Raw genomic sequence first — 22,129 nt, forward strand, 5'->3', positions numbered from 1 at the left:
GCTTTGGGTGAGATGAAGAAGGGCCGAGTGTCAGAGGGGTTCACTGTCAGTGAGATCTGTGGAGTTACACGCTTACTGCTTACTGCTTACTTTGCTGGTGAGCTGAGGAAAGACTGAGTGATCGCGCCCACCATAGTGTCAGGGGGTTTAGTGTTGTTGCATCTCTGTTCACATTTCACTAATCGTGCCCATCATAGTGTCAGGGGGTTCACTGTCAGTTAGATCTGTGAAATGACGCGTGTAGCATTAGCATGTGAAGTTGATTAGCATGTCCTGTGCTTACTCTGCTGGTGGCTACTTCATGAAACCACATTGTGGGCTGGCTAAATGCTCTTGAGGGGACATGCAGATTGTCAACACCCACATGTTAAAAGCATGGGTGGTTTACAGTATGCATCCACAGACAGTTGGGATTGTTCAGCACATTGGCAGGAACCAAAACTGGGACAAAAGGGGATAAAGTTTAAAACGAGTAAATAAACATCCCCTGGATTGAACACCGGATTAAATCTAGCACACCTGGTATTGTGATGTTTTAAGTATCGTTACAGCACTGTGGCTTGTGTGTATTTAATGTCCATGTCCTCGTGTGTTTAGGATCGTGTGTAAGACCAAAGCCAGTGGGGTGGAGAAGTCTGGCCACGTGCAGGTGGAAGTGAGCGGGGGCTTTTATGGCCTCTCCAGCCAGCGGTTCAGCTACCAGGTGAGACCACTGCAGAAGGACCAGGGCCACCGTGGGACTGTGTGGTTGGATTATGACTGCAGAAGGGATACACATAGCATGGTTCACTGGGTCTATTATTCCTCTGTGTTTGTGACTATTTACTTTTTTTCCACTTTCTTTCTCTCCATCTTTCCTCCTCTCTCTCTCTCCCTCTCTCTCTCTCTCTCTCAGGACCCTCTGTTGACAGCGGTGACTCCCCAGCGGGGTCCCGTAGCAGGGGGAACGTCTCTGACGCTGTCAGGTCGGACCCTGCTGACGGGCCGTGCCAGCGAGATCAGCGTGCTGGTGGGCAGCGTGCCCTGCACCATGTGAGTCACCCCCCCCCCCCCCCCTTCCAGACGCTGTTCTGTGTGTCGTCTCCAGGAGCTGCGTGCTAGACAAACTCACTTGGCTTTGTTGGGCTGTAATGAATTCAATTATGGTGTTGTTCTCTCCTCTGACAATGTGTGGTATTTATTATTCTCTGTCTGTCTATCTGTTTGTCTTCTCTTGCTGACTCTCTCCCTTTCCCTCCCGTTCTGTCTGTCTATCTGTTGCTCGCTCTCTCTTTCTCTGTCTCTCTCTCTCTCTCTCTCTCTAACTCTTTCTTTCTCTTTCTTTCTTCATCTCTCTGTCTCCATAGTGTGGGCGGTGTGCATGAGGGTTCTATAGAGTGTGTGACCAACAGCAGTGGTAGCTCCGGGGAGCACAGGGTGACGGTGCGATACGGCAGCAGTGAGCGCCACCTCCACGGCACCATGTATCATTACACGCCCAACCCCAACATCACACAGGCCTCCCCCTCGAAGAGCTTCCTCAGGTCCGTGTGTGTGGAGGGTTTTTTTGTGAAATAAAGATTGTTTCTATTTTCCATTTGCTCCGTTTTAATGAACCTTTATTTGTGCACACACTGTAAATATTAAACGAGATTGTACAGTGTGTTGAAAGCATACTTACTGTCAGTTGCGCTCTAAAAAGATTTGACGTGTTTGTATTTTACAATGATTGTGAGGTAGTGTTAGACTTTGTGATGGGTATTCACATCTGCATTGTGTCCCTGTCACAGTGGTGGTCGATTGATCTATGTGAGTGGCCATAACCTGGATGTGGTTCAGGAGCCTCGTATCCTGGTCACGGTCTACCCAGCAGAGTCCAGCCCACACAGGAGGAAGAGGAAGAGGAGGAGGAGGAGCAGCAGCAGCCGCGCCGCAGCTCTCCTCAGCCCAGACCAGGAGGACAGCCTGCTGGGAAGGCACAGACGGATCATTCCGGAACCTGAGTGCCCCAAAGGTGTGCTCTGCTCCGCAAAACAGGTGAGTCACTGCTTTACCAGGGAGCTTATGCTGAGATGCCCTAATTATGGCAGTAGTAGTAATTACAGTCTGTGCCGTGAAAAGTCAGCCTGTAGATAACTTATTCAAGAACCATATGAGCATGGGAGGCACCTGGACAGTTTTTCTTCCACATTTTTAAATACTATTCGGTCCATTCAAAGACCATTTTCTGCCATTGAAAGATTCCACTACTACATATCCTCATTCCCCTCTGTCTTCTACCCCCACTATCATCATCTATCTCTCTCTCTCGTGCTCTCTCTCTCTCTCTCTCTCTCTCGCTCTCTCTCTCTCTCTCTTTCAGTACGGGGAGCGCTGTGAACCCAACACCACGTCGCTGCTCCTGTGCCGGACCCCAGCGGTGGACACCTATGCCCGGGGCGGACACGTGCAGGTGGAGTTCCTGCTGGACAACCTGCGCTTCGACTTCCAGGCTGTGATGCAGACGCCCTTCGTCTACGAGCTGAACCCCACACTGCGACCACTCAACCAGCACGACCCCAGCAAGCCCTTCCGCTACAAGCCTGGCAGCGTCATCTCTGTGGAGGTTAGGGATAGGGGGGATACAGGACCCTGTTCAGGGTGATTTTAAAAATGACTTCTGATTTTAGAAAATGGCGTAGACATGCATTTCTAGCTGCAATTAATTTGAAGATGTTTTCATCCTGTATGTATATGGCTCTAGGGTAAGCAACATATATTGTACATCCCTTAGCAGTAGTGAAGTTAATATCAGACATATTTTAATGTTGTACTGGCAAATGTAAGACTGTCTCCATCTTGATGCACATGTGTTTAATGGAGGAATGGCTGCTCCGAAACAGATTTCAGACTGTAAACATACAGTCTATCTCTTCTTCTTTACTGACCGTCTTCCAATGTGACTAAAGGGGGAGAATTTGGACCTGGCCATCTTTAAGGAGGAGGTGGTGGCGATGATAGGGGAAGGGGGGTGTGCTGTGAAGACCCTCACCCAGAACCACCTGTACTGTGAGCCGCCCCCACAGCAGCCCTCACCAGGCCTGGGCAAGAGGCGAGAGGGGGCCGACCCCCTTCCAGAGTTCACAGTGAGTCCCAACTGCCTGTCGCGCAAGCTGCAAGCTGCTGCCTTTTAACCACCTATGAATGATGAATGGGTGTCTAGACCCATTTGTTTTTCTGTGCTTATGCATGTAGGCACATATACTGTTATAACCGTCATAACACAGCCTCCTTCCGTCCCTCTCCCATCCAATCCCAGGTGCAGATGGGCAACCTGAACTTCTCTCTAGGCCGAGTTCAGTACGACACCCTCAGCCAGTCCACCTTCCCTCTGGAGGCCAAGATCGGAGTGGGGGTGGGAGCCTCCATCGTGGCTCTCATCGTCTTCATCATCGTGCTCATATACAGGTGGGAACGACTGCAGGAACTAGAATGAATGCCAGAAAATAAGTGAGAGAGTTGGTGAATGGTTCTGCTGTGGTACTTGAAGAATCAAGTGCATATATATACAAATGTATGTATATGTACTTGATTCATACACAGTGTATGAAGGGAATTCACTAATTGCCAATATATTATAGATCACAAGCACATTAGAAGCAACATAATCCCCTGTACCATAATATGGGGATTTGCTGTTGTTGCTCTTTCTGGTGTGAATTACACTCAATCACAGGAGCCTTAAGACCATCTGGTTCTTGTTGTCCACAGTGGCAGCCAAGTCTGGGAATTGGATGTCGCCTCTGTTTTGTAACTTTTTTTCTCACTCTGTCTTTCTCCCTGTGTGTATTCTGTGTGTGTGTGTGTGTGTGTGTGTGTGTGTGTGTGTGTGTGTGTGTGTGTCTGTCTGTCTGTCTGTCTGTCTGTCTCTGTCTGTCTCTGTGTGTGTGTGTGTGTGTGTGTGTGTGTGTGTGTGTGTGTGTGTGTGTGTGTGTGTGTGTGTGTGTGTGTGTGTGTGACAGGAGGAAGAGTAAACAGGCTCTGAGGGATTATAAGAAGGTTCAGATCCAGCTGGAGAACCTGGAGACCAGCGTACGTGACCGCTGCAAGAAAGAGTTCACGGGTAAGAAAGGGGGGAGGAGAGGAGCGAATATGAAAAGAGGAGCTGAAGACAAGGGAGGAATGTTTTTGATAAGGGGTCCAGATGAAAGAAAGGGACACTGAAGAATACGAAAAAAAGATGCTTTGGGGGGGGGAAAAAGTGATTAAACTTTGAGCGCTCCCTCTGAGAAAATGTATTTGTGTGTCTTTCTGAATGTGGGAGGATTGGTTTTATTATCTTAAAAATATCTATGTCTTAGTGAAATGAGCTCACTTCTTAATCCTCACATTCAACTGGTGTAGCTTTCGGTTGACTCAGAGGTTACCTGACACTGACTGTAACTGAAGCACAAAGCCACTCGTTTTGGAAACCTTTCAAACATGACCTTTCTACGTCTACACGCATATGCATCCACCACCACTGTCTGGGTTTTCGTGGAGTTCATGACCCTTGACCCTGTCCTCGACCCCTTCCACAGACCTGATGACGGAGATGATGGACATGTCCAGTGATCTCGTGGGATCCGGCATTCCCTTCCTGGACTACCGGCGGTATGCGGAGCGGATCTTTTTCCCAGGTCACCGAGAGTCTCCCCTCCGCAGGGACCTGGATGTGCAGGAGTGTCGCCGAGCAACAGTGGAGCAGGGCCTGGTGCAGCTCTCCAACCTGCTCAACAGCAAGCTCTTCCTCACCAAGGTAACGCAGCTTTGTTGCCACGGTGATCCAGGGTGTATTTTTAGCTGGAGGGACAGACTGTCCTAGCTCTGTGCTACGAGGTCAAGTCAGTTTTATTTGCAACGTTTAGCACAAGCAGGAACTTATAACACGTTAGATTGGTGAAGTGGCACACTACCTTCCTCATGTAATCCCTTTCTCTCTTTTTGAAAACCTGGCTGTGTGAGATGAATTCTCCTCTTCCCTCCACTCCCTCAGTTCATCCACACGCTGGAGAGCCAGAGGACGTTCTCGCCCCGTGACCGAGCGTACGTGGCCTCTCTGCTCACCGTGGCCCTGCACGGCAAGCTGGAGTACTTCACCGACATCCTCAAAACCCTGCTCAATGACCTAGTGGAGCAGTATGTGGCCAAAAACCCCAAACTTATGCTGAGGAGGTAAGGGGAGAGGGGGGGTGTGTATTTATGTTTGAAGGAGGATGTGTGTGTGTGTGTGTGTGTGTGTGTGTGTGTGTGTGTGTGTGTGTGTGTGTGTGTGTGTGTGTGTGTGTGTGTGTGTGTGTGTGTGTGTGTAAAGGGGGATTGGGGAGAAAATGTGGGAGATTCTATGCGTGTCACATTGCAGTGTATCACGATTACACCAGGCAGTCTATGTTTTGCTCCCTCTGTGGTGATACAGTTGAGCGTTTCATTCTGCGCAGTCTGTCAGACGACTTTCGTCTGTCTGCCTTTGGAGCTCACTCGAGTCTCCTCAGCAGAGCCAAAGCCTTGACCGTTTTATCCTTGCTTGTCTGCCAGGACGGAGACGGTGGTGGAGAAACTGCTGACGAACTGGATGTCCATCTGCCTCTACGCTTTCCTCAGGGTGAGATTCCACCAGCAGGGAACGTGGAAATCAGCCAGAACATAACAGCCCTCCTAGAACCGTAACTGTATTTCAGCCGGGACAGCCGCCATCAGCCGCTCACAAACAGCTGCCTAAGTAGTCCATCTGCGCATGTAGTTAGGAGCTAATAATCATAAAACTGAAGGATGTGTTTAATGTGTTTTCATGCCTGCTAAAAATATGTAGCACTGCCAGCACAACAGTTGTGCTCATATCTCTCTCTCTCTCTCTCTCTCCCTCACTCTCTGTCTCTATCTCCCTCTCTCTCTGTCTGTCTGTCTCTCCGACTCCTGTCTGCTGTTTTCTGACTCTTGTCGTTTTTTCTTGTTTTTTGCAGGACTCTGCTGGCGAGTCTCTCTACATGCTCTTCAGAGCCATCAAGCACCAGGTGGACAAGGGGCCGGTGGATGCTGTGACGGGCAAAGCCAAATACACCCTCAATGACAACCGGCTACTACGCGAGGACCTGGAATATCGCACCCTGGTGAGGGATCCTCACTTGCTCTCTCTCTGACTATCTTCGTTTTCGTCTACTATACTCATGTATAGTGTGCAGTAAGAGAAAACATGTTGAGTGTCAGACCTAAAAAGGATTAGTGTGAAATTTTGTGTTCGAGAATTTATAAGGATTCATAGTAAGGTTACCCTTTTAGTGGTTTTGGTCACTCTCCAGTAAAAGTATCATTTGAGAACTCCAGCAGAGATTTTTGAAATGGCATGATTGCATTAACAAAATAATAAATAATTTTGAATGGTCTTCTCTCTCTCCCTTTTTGCCTCCCTCTCCCTCACTCTCTCTGTCTTCGTCTCATTCTCCTACCCAGACCTTGAATGTATTAATGCAGGGTGCAGGGACCAATGAAGCCCAGCCTGTCACTGCCAAAGTGTTAGACTGTGACACCATCTCCCAAGTGAAAGAGAAGATCCTGGAGGCGGTCTACAAGAACACCTCCTTCTCACAACGCCCCCACTCCGACACCCTAGACCTGGGTGAGCTGAATTGGCCATGACCCCCTGTTTACTGCCCTGTTTAAAGTGCACTGGCAGGTCAGCTGAGAATGTGTTGACTACATCCATGTAACACCATTGTGTCCCACATTGTTTCCTTTTTCAGAATGGCGGTCAGGTGTAGCCGGTCACTTGATCCTCTCAGATGAAGACCTGACATCTGTGGTGCAGGGGAACTGGAAACGTCTCAACACAGTACAACATTACAAGGTGCGGTATGACAACACCATAGACCAGAGTACACTCCCATGCCTCACAGTGACCTTCTAATAAAGATTATTGAGTTCAATATTTCTAGACTAAATTGAACTTGGGATAAAGTGTGTGCTGTGTTGCATTGTGTGTATTCTGCTGTGAATACACTGCTCTCTGTAGCTGCAGTGGAAACCTTTAACTCTGATGTACTCTATCATAGTGAGGGTCTCGTGAGGCCATGAGAAACGTCCTGAGTCTGACCTCCTGTCTTGTCTTTAGGTTCCAGATGGAGCAACTGTGGCCTTGGTCCCACGGCACAGTAAACACATTCACCATGACCACCACGACTACGTGGCGGGAGAGAGTATGTATTGAGGTCATGCACACGTGCGCACACTCACGTGCACACACTCACGTGCACACATTCACATGCGCATGCACACACACGCACGTGCACACGTACACACACTCAGGCTCGTATCCTGCACCTACATGCACAAAGTCATCTAAAACATGGATGACTTCTGAGACATTCAAGTGTCTCTGTACTCTCCCAGCTGCACAACAATCTTTTGACTTCAATTCACTGCTCCTCACAAATTCTGCCAGTGACATGCCCTCGCTGACTCTTGTGTGTCCTCTCCCCCCCCTGAGCAGAGACCCCAATGCTGGAGGATTCGGACGAGGGCGGGGTGCGGCTGTGGCACCTGGTGAAGGCCAGCGAGGAGCCAGAGCTCCCCAAACACCGGCGGGGCAGCCTGAGGGAGAGGGAGAGGGCCAAGGCCATCCCCGAGATATACCTCACACGCCTACTCTCCATGAAGGTACCACGCACAAGTACACATATATACGCCTGAGAGAAAGAAACACACACACACACACACACACACACACACACACACAAATCTTGAATTAAAATGTCAGCTCAGGTACAGTGACAGTATTATTCTACACTCACGCTGTATATGTTTCTGTTTAGGGAACACTCCAGAAGTTTGTGGATGATTTGTTCCAAGTGATCCTCAGTACGAGCCGCCCGGTCCCTCTGGCCGTCAAGTACTTCTTCGACCTTCTGGATGACCAGGCAGCTCACCACGGGATCGTTGACCCCGAAACCATCCACATCTGGAAAACCAACAGGTAATGAGGGAAAGAAAATTTCAGAAGGAGGTCTCTTTGAAAACAATGCCTCCCAAAGCCAAAACCTAGCCTAGACTTTGTTCAGTGTACTTTTAATGCCTACCACATGTTTATTGCTTGAGGAACTAAATAATTGTGCTGTAAGAACCATATGTACTTCCAGCACAGCACATTGTGGAAAATCAGACCACTTTCCAATAGCTTGAGGAGAGTGGGAAAAAAAACTGGGTCTTGTGTTTCCTTCTCGCCCCCTAACAGTCTGCCACTGCGGTTCTGGATCAACATCGTGAAGAACCCTCAGTTCATCTTTGACGTTCAGGCGTCCGACCACGTGGACGCCGTGCTGTCCGTCATCTCCCAGACCTTCATGGACTCCTGCACCATTGCCGAGCACAAACTGGGCAGGGTGAGCGAGAATGGAGAGAGCATGGGGAGAGGGAGGGCAGGGTGAGCGAGAATGGAGAGAGCATGGGGAGAGGGAGGGCAGGGTGAGCGAAAACGGAGGGATGGAGGGAAGGAGGGAAAAAAGGGATGTGAGCAATTAGTAGAGGTGTGAAGCCACACATGTGTGAAAGCTGCAGTGATTCTGGGGTGGCTAGCACTACTGGGGCGGGTGGGGGGGTTGGCACAGGCCGTGAGGGGTGGAGCCCACGCATGAAAAGGGGGACGTTGAGATGAGTGTGTGGAAACATTTGAACTCACTCCTCTCCCTCTCTCTCTTCCTTGTGCTTTTCTTTATAACGCTCGGCTCAACAGGACTCGCCCATCAACAAACTGTTGTATGCCAGAGATATCCCGCGGTACAAGCAGATGGTGGAAAAGTGAGAAACACACACACACTCTCACACACACACACACACACACACACACACACACACACACACACACACACACACACACACACACACAGGTTTTACAGCCCCCATAGTCCTTTGATTTACGTCCCTCCATTCTTTTGCATGAAGCAAGAGATTTTATCCAGACACTTTGGGTTGTCACAGATGGGCTTTAACTGCAGGGTTGGAGTGTGATGAAAGCCAAGCTGAGATCTGAACCCATGACCTCCCAGTGAAGCAATTCACTTCAGTGCCTTGGTTATGTTCCATGCACCTATTCTCCCATTCCACTGGTTATTATATGTCTGTCTCTTGTCCTGTATCCTCCTCCTCCTTTAGATACTATGCTGATATTAGACAAACCATCTCCGCCAGCGACCAGGAGATGAACTCCGCCTTGGCTGAGCTCTCTAGGGTAACTCTCTTTACAATACATTATTAGTCTGGATATTATTTCATTCATCATTTTGTCTCCCAAATGTGTCACCTGTCTAACAATTAAATTACATTAGAAATGTACAAGACCAATGAAATACGCTATTTCTTTCTCCTCTAGAATTACTCAGGGGAGTTGAATTACCTGGTGGCCCTCCATGAACTTTATAAGTATATCAACAAATACTACGATCAGGTGAGAATAGCTTTGTCTTTCAGAGGACAAGGAGCATATGACAGTGCTTTGCACTCCTCGTTGAGCTGTTGCTTGATAGTGCATCCGGTTCTTATGCCACTCCTGATTTATTAGAACTTTTAGAGCCTTGAAACTTTTCCTTCATTTAACTTCCTATAACTTAAGCTTGTTCTTTATTGATTTGTTTAGCACTTTCACCCAAGTAATAGTTGATATGCTTGAGTGGCTTTATAGATCTTGCGCTGACCTAATGAACCAGAGAGAGTGAATAGTCACGAGGTAGGAGTGGATGGAGTTGAGCTCCTGCTCTTGAGGTGTCTAAAAGTGTTGCCTGAGCGTTTGTAATGGTCGCATGGTTGTAACGATGGCCCGTGTCCCCTGGCGCTCATTTTCAGATCATTGGAGCTTTGGAGGAGGACACCACGGCTCAGAAGATGCAGCTGGGCTACAGGCTCCAGCAGATAGCCGCCGCCGTCGAAAACAAAGTGACGGACTTGTGACCTGGGAATACGAGTGTGGGCACGGGAGAGAGAAGGGAGAAAATGAAAGCGTGGCGGAAAACAGACAAGTAGAACACAGGACACAGGACAGGGGGGGGGGGGGGGGGCTCCTCCAAGTCACTCACTGATTGAAAAACATTGAGGAGGCAAGTGGGCGGGAGGGGAGTGTGAGTAAGTCGTTTGAACACACTGCCTTGTAGGTGCCCCCATTCTTTTGATGTCGAGGGAGAGGGAGGCATTGTGTTTGCCTCACTGAAGTTATCACATTCCATGTTGTGAGTTGCAGAGTTGGCTTGAGCCGACACATACCGAGTTAGTCGGAGGACCCAAAAAAACAGCTGCTCCTGACAAATATCACAAAAATGCCGTTTGGGGAAAAGACACAAGTGGGGCGCTTCAAAGCAATGGGCAAAATGCAGAAGCATTTGACCTTGACTGGTGAAGCTGGTACTAGTTGTGAACAGAGGAGACTGATCACGCAGCGGATTAGAGGCACCTGGTGTGGCTACAGCGAGCTATACACAGGAGAAGCATCGGTTCTGCTGGGGGACGGCTGCACACCTACACCTCCTCTCCACCAGCCACAGCACAGGACCCCACACCACCTGCACTCACACCGTTTCCCTTCAGTGTGTGCATGTGTGTGTGACACAAGAAAGCCTATGATTATGCCCTCAACAACTTCTGGAGAGGACATGGCGTTCCAGATCCTCTTTGACAGTCTTTTTTTGAAGCAACTTCATTGGATGGACTGAGCCGAGCGCAGACATGTCCAAATGCGGTGGCTGTGGACCACAGTGCTGTTGAGACAGGCAGAGTTTGTCCCTTGTGGCGAGGAGTGATGGTCTGGCCAAGCAAACAGTAAAAACAAAGTTGTATGTTACATCATTCTGGTGTCAAGCAACATGCTTTTCCTGTCTTTCTCTACCTCTCCCTTTCTGTTTGTAAGTGTGTGAGTGCGTGTGTGTGTGTGTGTGTGTGTGTGTGTGTGTGTGTGTGTTTGCTTTTAGCTCCCTTCTCACCCAAGATGTATAAATCTGAAATGAGGAACCTGCATTTGGGCATTAGTTGTATGCTTCCTCTTCCTTTTCTGAATATCACTGGCAAACAAAAAAAACTACCATAAATTATGATCCTTCGATGTTTTAATTATTTATTTATGTTTTAATGGCAAACCCTCTCCCTTCATTACCCACCATATCTATCAACATGCACATATCCGTCCACAGTACAGCTGAGCAGAGGGGTTGTTCGGGAATGCTTTTTATCATTATCAAGAGGGCCTGGTTATACACATAATTCATGTTTTTTTTCATGTGGTACCATCAGAGGTGAAAGCATTTCACTAACACTTTGAGCTCTTCCATAGGCCCGTAATGCTACTGTATGTAACACAATAGAAGGGGCTGAGAAACAAATTTCCGTAAAACCGTCATCAGTGTCAAAACCAGTGGTGCATTTGATAGATGGTTCGATGCTTCACTGTGGAGTGTGAAGTGTTTCATTTCTGTTTTTTTTTTTTTTTTTAAATGGTATTTTCTTCTTTAGCTTCGCTGATATTGTTGTTAAGAGTCACTGTAAGGATGGTTACTATAAGCGATGAACACGATATCTTTTTGGACCGATGGACTGTCCGAGATCATTGGCATATGGTGTGGTTTTGAAATATGTATTTTAACATTCCTCTATGTGGTTCCAGAATAAGACCATTCAAGTGATCAAGTGTGACAAATTTTTTTTTAGTTATTTGTGTTGTACGGTACTTACCTTATGAAGACATACTGTCTTGTTATTATGGACGCGAATGTTGCTGGAAAAAAGGTGATGCTGGTTTCGTGTTAAATGTAGTTCTCTTTTGGAACACACGAGGGCAGCAAAGATAGTAGTAATCAATGACTGTCAGAATGACTCGAAAGTGGAGGTGGAACACACTGCTGTACTTACGCACCTGTAGTGACATCATGTCAAATTTAAATAAAAAATAACTGTTCGCCATGAGCCCATTCAATAGTCGTTTTACACAATCTGATGTCTGAAATACTATTAATGTGTATGATTACACTCTATATGCCACACGTGTGAAGTCTTTGAAAATAAAAGTGCTGCTTGAGTGGGACAAGTGGGTAGGCTACGTGGAAAATAAAAGGTCATTATGGTTAACAACTGCACAAAAACTCTTGAGTAGCTTCTCTGTTAGCTCAGATTCGTTGAGTATGGCTATGTTATTGAAAAGCTGTCCAACTAAAGCTTACAGACTGACCAATTGGTTAGATGAGGAATTAACGTAATGCTCATTAGGTTGTATAAATTCAGTGTAGAGCAGGCTCGTTTTCACAGCATTTCCTTTGTTAATATCCTTGTAAATACTGTTTTAACAGATCCTCAATGTAGCCCATTTACTTGTTTAATAAAATGCTATGTCATGGACAAACATGCCTTCTCTTTTCCGTGCTCTCTTTTTTTACTTTCAGACTTTCTTACATCTGATGCCACATTATCTGGCTTGTCAAGCAGTAGCCTATTTCTAAGTTTTCACAAAAAGTGTTTCAAGTCTTTTTTGTTTTAATGTTGATGATTACGGCTTACAGCTCATGGAAATCAAAAATCCAGTATCTCAAAATATTGGAATAAAGAATTTAAAATACAGAAATGTCAACCTGAGAAGAGCTCTAATCAGCTAATTAACTCAAAATACCTGCAAAGGTTTCCTGAGCCGTCAATGTCTCAGTCTGGATCAGTACACACAACAACAATCATGGGGAAGACTGCTGACTTGACAGTTGTCAAGAACCCATTGACACCCTCCATGAGGAGTAGGGCTGAACGATTTGGGAAAATAATCTAATTGCGATTTTTTACCAAAATATTGCGATTGCGATTTAATATGCGATTTTTTTTTTTATCCTCTTTTTTTCCCAACAAAACGTAATGAATGTTTTAAATATGACCAACACAATATTAGATACATTTAGTGTCAAATATTCTTTCCCACATTTTACATTTTTATTTAACTGCTCATTACAGAAACAAGAACAACAAATCGGTGGCTTTGCCACTGTGCATTTAAGTAATTTAAAAAAAGTAATTTAAGTATAAACACTAGGCATGCACTTTTTAAACACTGTGTGCAAAATGTACCATCTTAAAAAAAATTTTTTTTTTAAAAAATCATTTTTTTTTTTTTTTTTAGACCACGTTTTTTAATCGCGAACGTTGCGGTTAGAAAATCGCGTTCTATCATATCGCGATTTAATCGCAAATGCAATGAATCGTTCAGCCCTAATGAGGAGGGTAAGCCACAGAACGTAATTGCTGAAAGGGCTGGCTCTTCGCAGAGTGCTGTATCAAAGCATATTCATGAAAAGTTGACAGGAAGGGAAAAGTGGGGTAGGAAACGGTGCACAAGCAACAGGGATGACCGCAGCCTTGAGAGGATTGTCAAGCAAAGCCGATTCAAGAACTTGGGGGAGCTTCACAAGGAGTGGACAGAGGATGGAGTCAGTGCATCAAGAGCCATCACGCACCGAAGTGTCCAGGAATGAGCTACAAGTGTCGATTCCTAGTGTCAAGCCACTCCTGAACCAGAGACAACGTCAGAAGCATCTTACCTGAGCAAAGGACAAAAAGAACTGGACAGTCGCTCAGTGGAAATTTTGCATTTCATTTGGAAATCAAGGTCCCAGAGTCAGAGAGGAAGAGTGGAGAGGCACATAATCCAAGTTGCGTGAAGTCCAGTGTGAAGTTTCCACATTTAGTGATGATTTGGGGTGCCATGTCATCTGCTGGTGTTGGTCCACTGTCTTTTATCAAGTCCAGAGTCAATTCAGCCGTCTACCATGATATTTTAGAGCACTTCATGCTTCCATCTGCTGAAAAGCTTTATGGAGATACTGATTTCCTTTTCCAGCAGGATTTGGCACCTGCCAACAGTGCCAAAACGACTGGTAACTGGTTTTGTAACCATGGTATTACTATGCTTGTCAAGTGCCAGTCAACCGGACTGACGTGAACCCCATACAGAATCTATGGGATATTGTCAAGAGGAAAATGAGATCCACCTGACCCAACAATACAGACGAGCTGAAGGCCGCTATCAAAGCAACCTGGGCTTCCATAACACCTCAGCAGTGCCACAGGCTGATTGCCTCCCTGTCACGCCGCATTGTTGAAGTCATTTGTGCAAAAGGAGCCCCAACAAAGTATTGAGTGCATAAATGAACATACTTTTTTGTGTTTTGAGTTAATTAGTTGATTAGAGCTCTTCTCAGGTCGACGTTTCTGTATTGTAAATGTTTTCTAATATTTTGAGATACTGGATTTTTGATTTCCATGAGCTGTACGCCGTAATCATCCAGATTAAAACAAAAAAGGCTTGAAACATGCCACTTTATGTGTAATGATTCTAGAATATATGAAGGTTTCACTTTTTGAATTAAATTACAGAAAAAAAATGAACTTTTCCACGATATTCTAATTCATACTGTCTAGCATGACACTGGGAAGAGCAGATGGCTCATGATCTTAAATAGGGTCTCATGGTCTTTCAAGCCATGTTCTATGCATGTAATACAAAAGTTTGTACCAACGCTGTAAATACATTTCTGGGGAGAGGCATTTTATTATTTTACATTAGAACCTTGAAGGAGTTATTTTATGAATGTGTACAAAATGTAAAAAAAGTGTGAAATCGACGCATCTTGCACACAGAGGAACACTCCTCACTGGCAAGTTGTTCGATGTCGGATTTAGAACTATGTGACAATATCCGTCACTGCACAACCAACAAAGTATCGCAGGATTTGTACTCAAAATGGTATCGATAGTTAAAGTACAGTGAACAGCTCACGCCCTACTGCGAATCAAGGAACGCTGCTAGTAATACTGCAAATGATATCTTTTCTGATTCACAGAAAGGCAACAATTGCAGCCTACGCCTTAGAAAGCAGATAAAAACAACTGCACACGCAAGGAGAGTTGCTAGCATCGCTAGCAAAATAAATTCAGTTGTGCTAGCCAACAAGCTAGCTACGCAGAACAGGTAAGCTAACTGGTTAGCTAAGTAGAAGATGATGACCATATGTCTTTAGATGGCATGTACGCCATTATATCGGAGCCTTATAAATGTATTCTTGTTTTGTAATAATTCATCAAAGGTTTCCACGATGCTTGTTAGTTTGTTAGGATGCATGGTCATTTACAAAGCAATGTAAAGGAGCTAAGTTTGCTAAAAGCTAGCGCTGCTCAGTCAATTTGAATGAATTTTCGGTGACGAATGCTAGCCAGCTAACGGTATGTTCGCCATAGTAGCTAGCATACTATTGTTTTTAGAGGTAGCTATCTAGAATAATATGATGTGATGAGTAACATTCACGTAGAATTTTTAGCCTGAACGTTATTTTCCCCGATACAGTGATATCTACAAGGCACACGAATGCTTGGATTTCTGGAATGCTATCGATATAACGTTATCTAGAATAGCCAAGTAATTAGCTCCTTAGAAACATTATACCTCCTCAATCAAGGTAACCTACTTGCCGCCACAGCATCCATTGTAGGATATTTGTAACTATTACCAGCCCTCTCTTCTCATCAGTCAACAATTAAATTGTGCATGCGGTGGTTCTGTGGCTACATCACCGAGACATGGGCGATGATCACATCGTTACCGGTGTTACGGATCTACTGGGCTTCATTTTAATTGGGGATGAGCGTAGGTATGTGATCACACAATACTCGTACTTTTTACCTTATTTGACAGCAGATGTGACACCGATAACATAGCGAACACATTTTTCATTATGTGGTATGTTGCAAAGAAATGTTATAAATATTTTTACAATGTGATCTTTGTTCATGTCTATGATGATTAAAAAGACAGAACGTAATCTTAAACATAGCTTGGCAAATTCAATCTATCGCCTACACGAGGGAGCTCTCCATACACGCCCATGTTAACTTGGGGACTGATTAAGTGGTCTCGAAATGCTGCAAAAGGTGGAAACACTGATATCACAGCTTATCGAATGGCTATTAAAACATTTAGTTAATGACACTATAAGTACATCGCTTCAGACAGCCATCTTTTTCTCAAACGTTGTTGTATAGGATTGCCTGGCCTGTCGCTAAGCTAATTTTTTGTATTGATTGGCGATGTGTGATTGGGACTTTCAGATTGCATTGTGCTTGGGAGACACCCAGCATGCCTTTCTGCTTTTTATTATTATTATTATTACTGACTGCATTTAATAAGCTTGTCTACCCATCAACTCGTTCGATTTTCCCAATGGAAATCGTTGATGTGTAGGCTGGCCTACATAATATCAAAGTTCAGCAAATCGATCATAGGCCATAACGTTAGCCCATCAACAAGAGGGTTGGGCACACAACACCTCAGAAGAACATGTAGGCTATATTGCAATGTGGTGCTGTAACTGCTCAGAGTTAACCACGGAAAACTGTTGCTGTGGTCTCTTATCCCCAGTGAAAACCCTAGTAGATCGATAACACCGGAAATGCACGATAATCACGATCAATGGGTCGCAAATAATGCCACATCATCCTTGCGTCAAGGCTTTCTGCTCTGCGCTTGATTCTGTGTGTCTTGAGCTGTGTCCCATTACTTGTAGTGACACAGGAACATGAAACTAATCAAGCCTAAATTCTACATTCAGCAATAAGTTATGGAGCCATCAGAGCAGTCTGCTGCAGACCCAGAGTCCCAGGAGGTAAATCCAGTCTACCTTCAGCAGCTGCGAGAGCTGGACATTCCTGAGGAGGCTGCAAAGCAGGTAGACCAGTGTTGATTCGTGGACTATTTTCTAATAATAATAACAATAGTAATACATGCTTCTCTCAAAGCAAAGTGGTTCATATACTTTGACATAACACATTTATATATTATAATATATATTTTATTTCATTTCAGGCCCTGTTGCATACACGAAATGTGTCTGCAGAAGAGGCAGCCATGTACTACTTCAACAAGCTAGAGAATGAGGTGACATAGTCGATACAGGTACACTATGATACAGCACTTCTTCTGCCTGTGTGCCAAGCATATTTCAATGTTTCCTGCCCTTTTGCTTCCAGGAAGAAGGAGATGAGGATCTGATGTTCAAAATGGTGTTTGTTGTAAACATGGATCTGTCAATGGGTGTCGGCAAGGTACAGGCAACCAGAGGTTTTATTTTTAAATTCTTTTTAAAGCGTTTCTTTAGAAGTGCACAGTAGTGTGTGTCAGAGACTAGTTTGCATTTCTTACCCTAGGCACATTTGGAATTGTATTCACAAACATAATGACTCTCACTGGAGTCTCTGCTGTAGCCTATCACTTAACATACACACTGTAATTAATGATCTTCTATCCGGCCATATTAAAAGTCTCATAGACGTGTTGATGTTGAGGTGGGTTTAAGCATTCAGTGAGTAATTGAAAAGACCTGAAGCATCAGTGTAGTATGTATTAATGGCATATGGCAACTTTGTGAGGGAGACTAAATATCACCTTTGTTTTGTGAAGGTGGCAGCCCAGGTTGGGCATGCAGCTGTGGGCTTGTACCAGGCCATGCAGGAGAAGAATAGCTGGAGAGAGATGGCCTGGAAGTGGGACCATTCTGGGTAAGAGCACATAAAAGACATCTGGGACTTATACTGATTTATGCTCGCATCAAATGTCTTCTAGGTATCCCTTCAGAGGCAGTTCTGTGTGACAGGATGGAGTAGCCATATTTGTCAAGTAGATAGAATAAATTATCCCCTACTTCTACCACAATGTAACAATGTGTGAGGGGGCTGGGAATTTGAGAGTGGCTGTATGTCTTCAGAAGCGTGTTCCGCAGCACCACGTTTAAATAGAGTAAGATAACATTATTCAAACATTTCCGTGACCATGTATACATAACTGATTGTGACCTCTGTATGTGCATTTCATGTTCTGGGAAAAAAACCTGACATCTGTCATAAACTGGTTGAAATAATTTGTCATTTGTCATCACAATCATCAATAGTTGATTCTCCAACTCTATTAATCAAAGACAACAAAAACTGTTCACCTTCAGAGTTACAGCATCACACGCATTGCAAATATATGGTTTGGTCTGTGCAAAGCTACTTGCTTTAAAATGCTGTGCAGTGTATATAAATTAGCTAATTATTTTGTAGATTGTGTTACCCCATTTCATTTGGAATTCTCTCCACAAGCAACAGTATGTGTTTCTACACTTGACTGAAATCTGTTTGTGTCTATCCTCTGCAGGGCTAAGAAGGTTGTGTTGCAAGGATCTAACATGGCTCACCTGCTAGAACTCCAGGCTTTGGCGATGAGTCTTAGTTTGCCGACATACCTAGTACAGGACGCTGGACTGACTCAGGTTAGAGACATGGTGTCATAACAACTCATCACTCATCTAAATTTGACAACCAAGAATGTATTATTAACATTACAGTGTTGCCTAAATTTCGTATGCATTGTGTGTATAGGTGGAGTCTGGCTCTCGAACCGTCCTGGCCATCATTGGAGAGGAAGAGATGGTGAACAACGTCACCGGAAGTCTAAAACTCCTCTGAGCACGGATTTGAGGGTGCTGTGAAAATGAACGGCTATGCAGTACCACCCTTTAACCACCTGGGGGCGGCATAGCTTCACAACAGCTACTCTTGGCATGCAAGCGTTATAAAACAGCCCATTTTCAAAAAGAATACAAAGATACCGAGGACACCATCCTCCCTAACAAACACACATATTCACAATCACTTACACAGATATTTGTTTCCTTTCCGTGTCACTGATAAGTGTGATGGAAAGGCCACTCAGCGGGAGAGACGCCGATATCTTAGGTTTATGAAAGCTTGAGGCCCCTTGTGTCCATGTCCGAGACATTATTTCGAGACATTATATAACTTGGACGCCCGAGTTTACAATGATGACGATAGAAAACGAGGTGATAAGAAAGATGGCCATAGTAGAGGTAAAAATCATGTTTGTTGTGAAATAAAATTTCGTGACTAGTCATTATTTAAACACCAACATGTTACCAGCGTTCCATGAATATATATGAGAAAGTCTTAAAATAGGACCCAGTGTTTTTTGGTGATCTTCGAGCCAAAGTAGTTGCCGTGGAAAAGATAGATTGTAAATTATGATTCTAAATGTAGGATAACAGTGTCCCTTAAATTTCTAATAAGATTGCCACATCACTGAAGGTTTTTCCTTTACTGCTTCTTTGATGTTAAAATCAATGTATGTGTACTTTTATGTAGCCTATGGTAGTGACATGCCCTCCCTGGGGATCCCATTTTAGGAATGACTAATGCATATCAACGTAAAATTGGCAAGCTTTCCCATATGTATTGTGCAGTGCCATGTTTAATATTTCCCTGCAATTGCTGTTGGACTCTGTTACCTTAACTTTTTTTTTCTGCTGACGGGAAGAGGTCATCTTGACAGTGGAGTGCTCTCATCTGGAACAATGGGACCTTTAATTTTGTTTCATAACATGCTCTTGATAGCACTGTAACACTATTGCAGATCTGAACCCTGTGCGCATTGTTATTAGGCATGGGGTGAGGTTGATGTTGTATGTTTACAAATGTGTCGTGTTCCTATTCTTCCTTAATTCAGAAAAGTATGTGTAATGGTTTTAAGTGTGATTAATGAAGATATGAAGGGGTGTTAAAACAAGACATGAACGAATCACAAGTTATGCTGTGTATTAACTTTTTTGCATGTAGCCCTTCTACATGTCTGTGAAATGTAATATGTTGGGATTCAATTTTAACATGACCACTGAGTACTTTTCAAGCGAACAAAGAACACAGACCACAATCACACAAAAATATTTTAATCTTTTCTTACATGGCCTACGTAGCATATGACGTGAGCATGCGTTTTTTTATTGATCACTTTTCGGCCGGGGTGTTGAGACATCAGGAAAAACAACCTGGGCCGGTTGCAGTGATGGAGCATTTTATGGCATTAATTGACATGTAATGGTTGTAGTTGAGTTCTTCGAAAACCATATCGTGTTGATATTAATTTGCTGGACGTTCCTGTGGGTCTTCATCAGAATATTTTACACATATCCGTGGTATTTACATATAAACGACAACAAACGGGTAATTGGTCGAGTCTCTAACACTGTTTAAAGCCACGTGACTGAGCTGTTAGGGTGAAGGCCGTTCAGATCGACAAAAGCAGCATTGTAGAGCTTAAGCTTCGGTCTGGCATGATCACCGGGGAACTTGGAATGGAACAGACATTTAATCACGTGCTCCGCCTATCCCGCTGAACAAAGGTTATCCTGTTGTTAGTCCACAAATCCTAACTTCTATTGCATTCTTTGATTGAAAACTGGAAAGCTGCAATAGCCAAAATAGTAGTAATTGCATTCAACACTGGGGGAAAGCGTTGCTTGATGATGACCTAGTTGTCAATAAATTAAGCTATTTTATAGGCGTACGTTATTGGTTTAAACCATTCTCAGATGAATCCTGCAAGGTTGCAGGTTAGTTAATGTCAAGTATTAGGTGGGGTTTGGGCCACGATCGGTTTCGACACGATAAGTCAGGGATTCACAACGAATTGGTCTAATAGGCTAAATAAAGTCTATGTACCTTACGTCATGGGTACAGGCTCATTTGCCCTTCCCCCATCTCCTGTGACCCATGCGCTCTGTCGCGAAAAACGACAGAGTAAAGACTCGTCTTGGTCCGCGATGATACTTTTACTGGGAATAGCATAACGAATACAAACCTATATGGAAAGTACAATAACTGCCTGTCTTTAACACATTTAAACGGCATCGTTTAACCGTATGTTGATTTGGGTGTGGCAAAAAGAACCCAGGGCCATGAATTGACTTCAGCGTCGGTTAAAGTTGTGCCGTATACTCGTACAAATATCGAGTAGGCGTATCTAAATTATTTTCTAGTAATCCTCCAGCATTTCGAATGCTAGAACATCTAGCTGCGCAGTCTGATGTGGTTAAAGAACGCGCCTACTCGGTTATCCAAATGCAGACTGCTGTAAAACGTAGCTCTCTCTCCCACCACTGCAACAAATGACGTGTACGCTTTTGTATTGACCAATCATATTAGCTTTACCAGCCGCGTGACATGAAACAAATACAAGTAACCAATGGTAGCATGGCTACATTGTACTCATTCATGCTCACTTTCCTCAACACGTCCCCGTCCTGGACGTGAGAATGAATCTTGGCTAAATGGATACATCTACCGATTGCATAGCATGTTGCTGTATTGTTTGCTTAAAATAAATTCATATGACATTAAGTCCCCACCAATCGTGTAGTTAATTTAAATGTAGCCTATACTGTATGAAAGTATTCCTCAAGAGTTTCGTAATCAACATCAGAAAAGCAGTTAAAAATACAAACAAGGTATATATGTAGTCAAAAAATATACACACAGTAAAAACACGGCGACTTGATGTACCCTCTTTTATACTTTCACATTTCAGGTTCATATTTTAGGGTTATGTTGTTCAGAGATATATGGAAAAGGAGGGACTACAAGGGATGGAAAAGAACTGTGCACGCAGGTCAATTCTTTGGCCAATAGCAGGCCAGATCCCACAAGAGCGACATCTCATATTCCATTCATAGCAGTTAAGGTGGGGCTGACCCTACCTCTAATGTCGTAGTCCCTGGTATGGGGCTCCGGAAACCCCGTGTGCTAGCATGGACTATATCGATAGCTATGGCTAGTTAAAGCAAGTTCCCCTTTGCGATGAATAGAAACCATGTAAATCAGAAATCTAGAAGAAAATAGAAATCCCTCAATGAAGGAAAGGAAATTCCACGGCTTGTGTACATAGTAAGGTGACAACTGTTCCCATTTTTCAGAGACATATCCGCATTTACTTCTTGCTTATATCCGTTCACTTCTTGCATTTATACCAGTCGTTTGCCTTCTCCTCACTATGCCTCCGTGCGCTCGCTCTCACTGAACATTGCAGGATGAAACTCGTACTCGCTCTCCACCCCTCCCAAAACAGCCTCCCGCCCCCTCCAGGAGTGCAAACGTGGATAAACTGGCGTCCAGTGTATCCAATCATATGTTCCTGTAGTATTTGACACGACGATTGGCGTTTTAATTAACCAATCGCTTAAGAAAAGGGCGGATCTTCACCAAAAGCCCACCCCAGCCTTGAGCCCCTGTTCGATCACCTTGGAAACCCCGT

The 22,129-nt window shown here is 44.5% G+C and overlaps 2 protein-coding genes across 2 annotated transcripts in view; both read left to right on the top strand.

The window, feature by feature from the left end:
• The window catches only part of plxnb1b (plexin b1b), a 79,891-nt gene extending 67,525 nt beyond the window's left edge, over positions 1 to 12,366 (top strand). The window contains exons 18-39 of the mRNA XM_031567984.2: positions 598 to 703; positions 896 to 1,032; positions 1,347 to 1,523; positions 1,770 to 2,016; positions 2,342 to 2,584; positions 2,928 to 3,104; positions 3,278 to 3,426; positions 3,981 to 4,081; positions 4,539 to 4,756; positions 4,994 to 5,172; positions 5,533 to 5,599; positions 5,958 to 6,104; positions 6,445 to 6,610; positions 6,735 to 6,838; positions 7,103 to 7,187; positions 7,481 to 7,647; positions 7,803 to 7,963; positions 8,222 to 8,369; positions 8,720 to 8,784; positions 9,139 to 9,214; positions 9,356 to 9,430; positions 9,826 to 12,366. Of these exons, the coding sequence (XP_031423844.1) occupies positions 598 to 703; positions 896 to 1,032; positions 1,347 to 1,523; positions 1,770 to 2,016; positions 2,342 to 2,584; positions 2,928 to 3,104; positions 3,278 to 3,426; positions 3,981 to 4,081; positions 4,539 to 4,756; positions 4,994 to 5,172; positions 5,533 to 5,599; positions 5,958 to 6,104; positions 6,445 to 6,610; positions 6,735 to 6,838; positions 7,103 to 7,187; positions 7,481 to 7,647; positions 7,803 to 7,963; positions 8,222 to 8,369; positions 8,720 to 8,784; positions 9,139 to 9,214; positions 9,356 to 9,430; positions 9,826 to 9,930 (3,100 nt within the window). The 3' untranslated portion in view covers positions 9,931 to 12,366. The remainder of the gene's footprint in view (positions 1 to 597; positions 704 to 895; positions 1,033 to 1,346; positions 1,524 to 1,769; positions 2,017 to 2,341; positions 2,585 to 2,927; positions 3,105 to 3,277; positions 3,427 to 3,980; positions 4,082 to 4,538; positions 4,757 to 4,993; positions 5,173 to 5,532; positions 5,600 to 5,957; positions 6,105 to 6,444; positions 6,611 to 6,734; positions 6,839 to 7,102; positions 7,188 to 7,480; positions 7,648 to 7,802; positions 7,964 to 8,221; positions 8,370 to 8,719; positions 8,785 to 9,138; positions 9,215 to 9,355; positions 9,431 to 9,825) is intronic.
• A 2,312-nt stretch (positions 12,367 to 14,678) lies between these two features.
• Positions 14,679 to 19,627, top strand: si:dkey-19e4.5 (UBA_like_SF and PTH2 domain-containing protein). The gene is made up of 7 exons (XM_012829417.3): positions 14,679 to 14,968; positions 16,602 to 16,718; positions 16,856 to 16,927; positions 17,020 to 17,094; positions 17,450 to 17,547; positions 18,185 to 18,299; positions 18,409 to 19,627. Exons 2-7 carry the CDS (start codon positions 16,611 to 16,613, stop codon positions 18,493 to 18,495), a joined length of 555 nt encoding a protein of 184 aa, XP_012684871.1. The 5' UTR covers positions 14,679 to 14,968; positions 16,602 to 16,610; the 3' UTR covers positions 18,496 to 19,627.
• The last annotated feature ends 2,502 nt before the right edge of the window (positions 19,628 to 22,129 follow it).

Source organism: Clupea harengus, chromosome 5 (genome assembly GCF_900700415.2).
Source record: "Clupea harengus chromosome 5, Ch_v2.0.2, whole genome shotgun sequence".
NCBI classification, from domain to species: domain Eukaryota; kingdom Metazoa; phylum Chordata; class Actinopteri; order Clupeiformes; family Clupeidae; genus Clupea; species Clupea harengus.

Coding starts and splice junctions, on each gene's coding strand:
- si:dkey-19e4.5 (XM_012829417.3), top strand. CDS start 16,611: ATGGAGCCATCAGAGCAGTCTGCTGCAGACCCAGAGTCCCAGGAGGTA. Junction 16,719..16,855: donor CTGAGGAGGCTGCAAAGCAG/GTAGACCAGTGT, acceptor ATTTCATTTCAG/GCCCTGTTGCATACACGAAA. Junction 17,095..17,449: donor TGTCAATGGGTGTCGGCAAG/GTACAGGCAACC, acceptor TGTTTTGTGAAG/GTGGCAGCCCAGGTTGGGCA.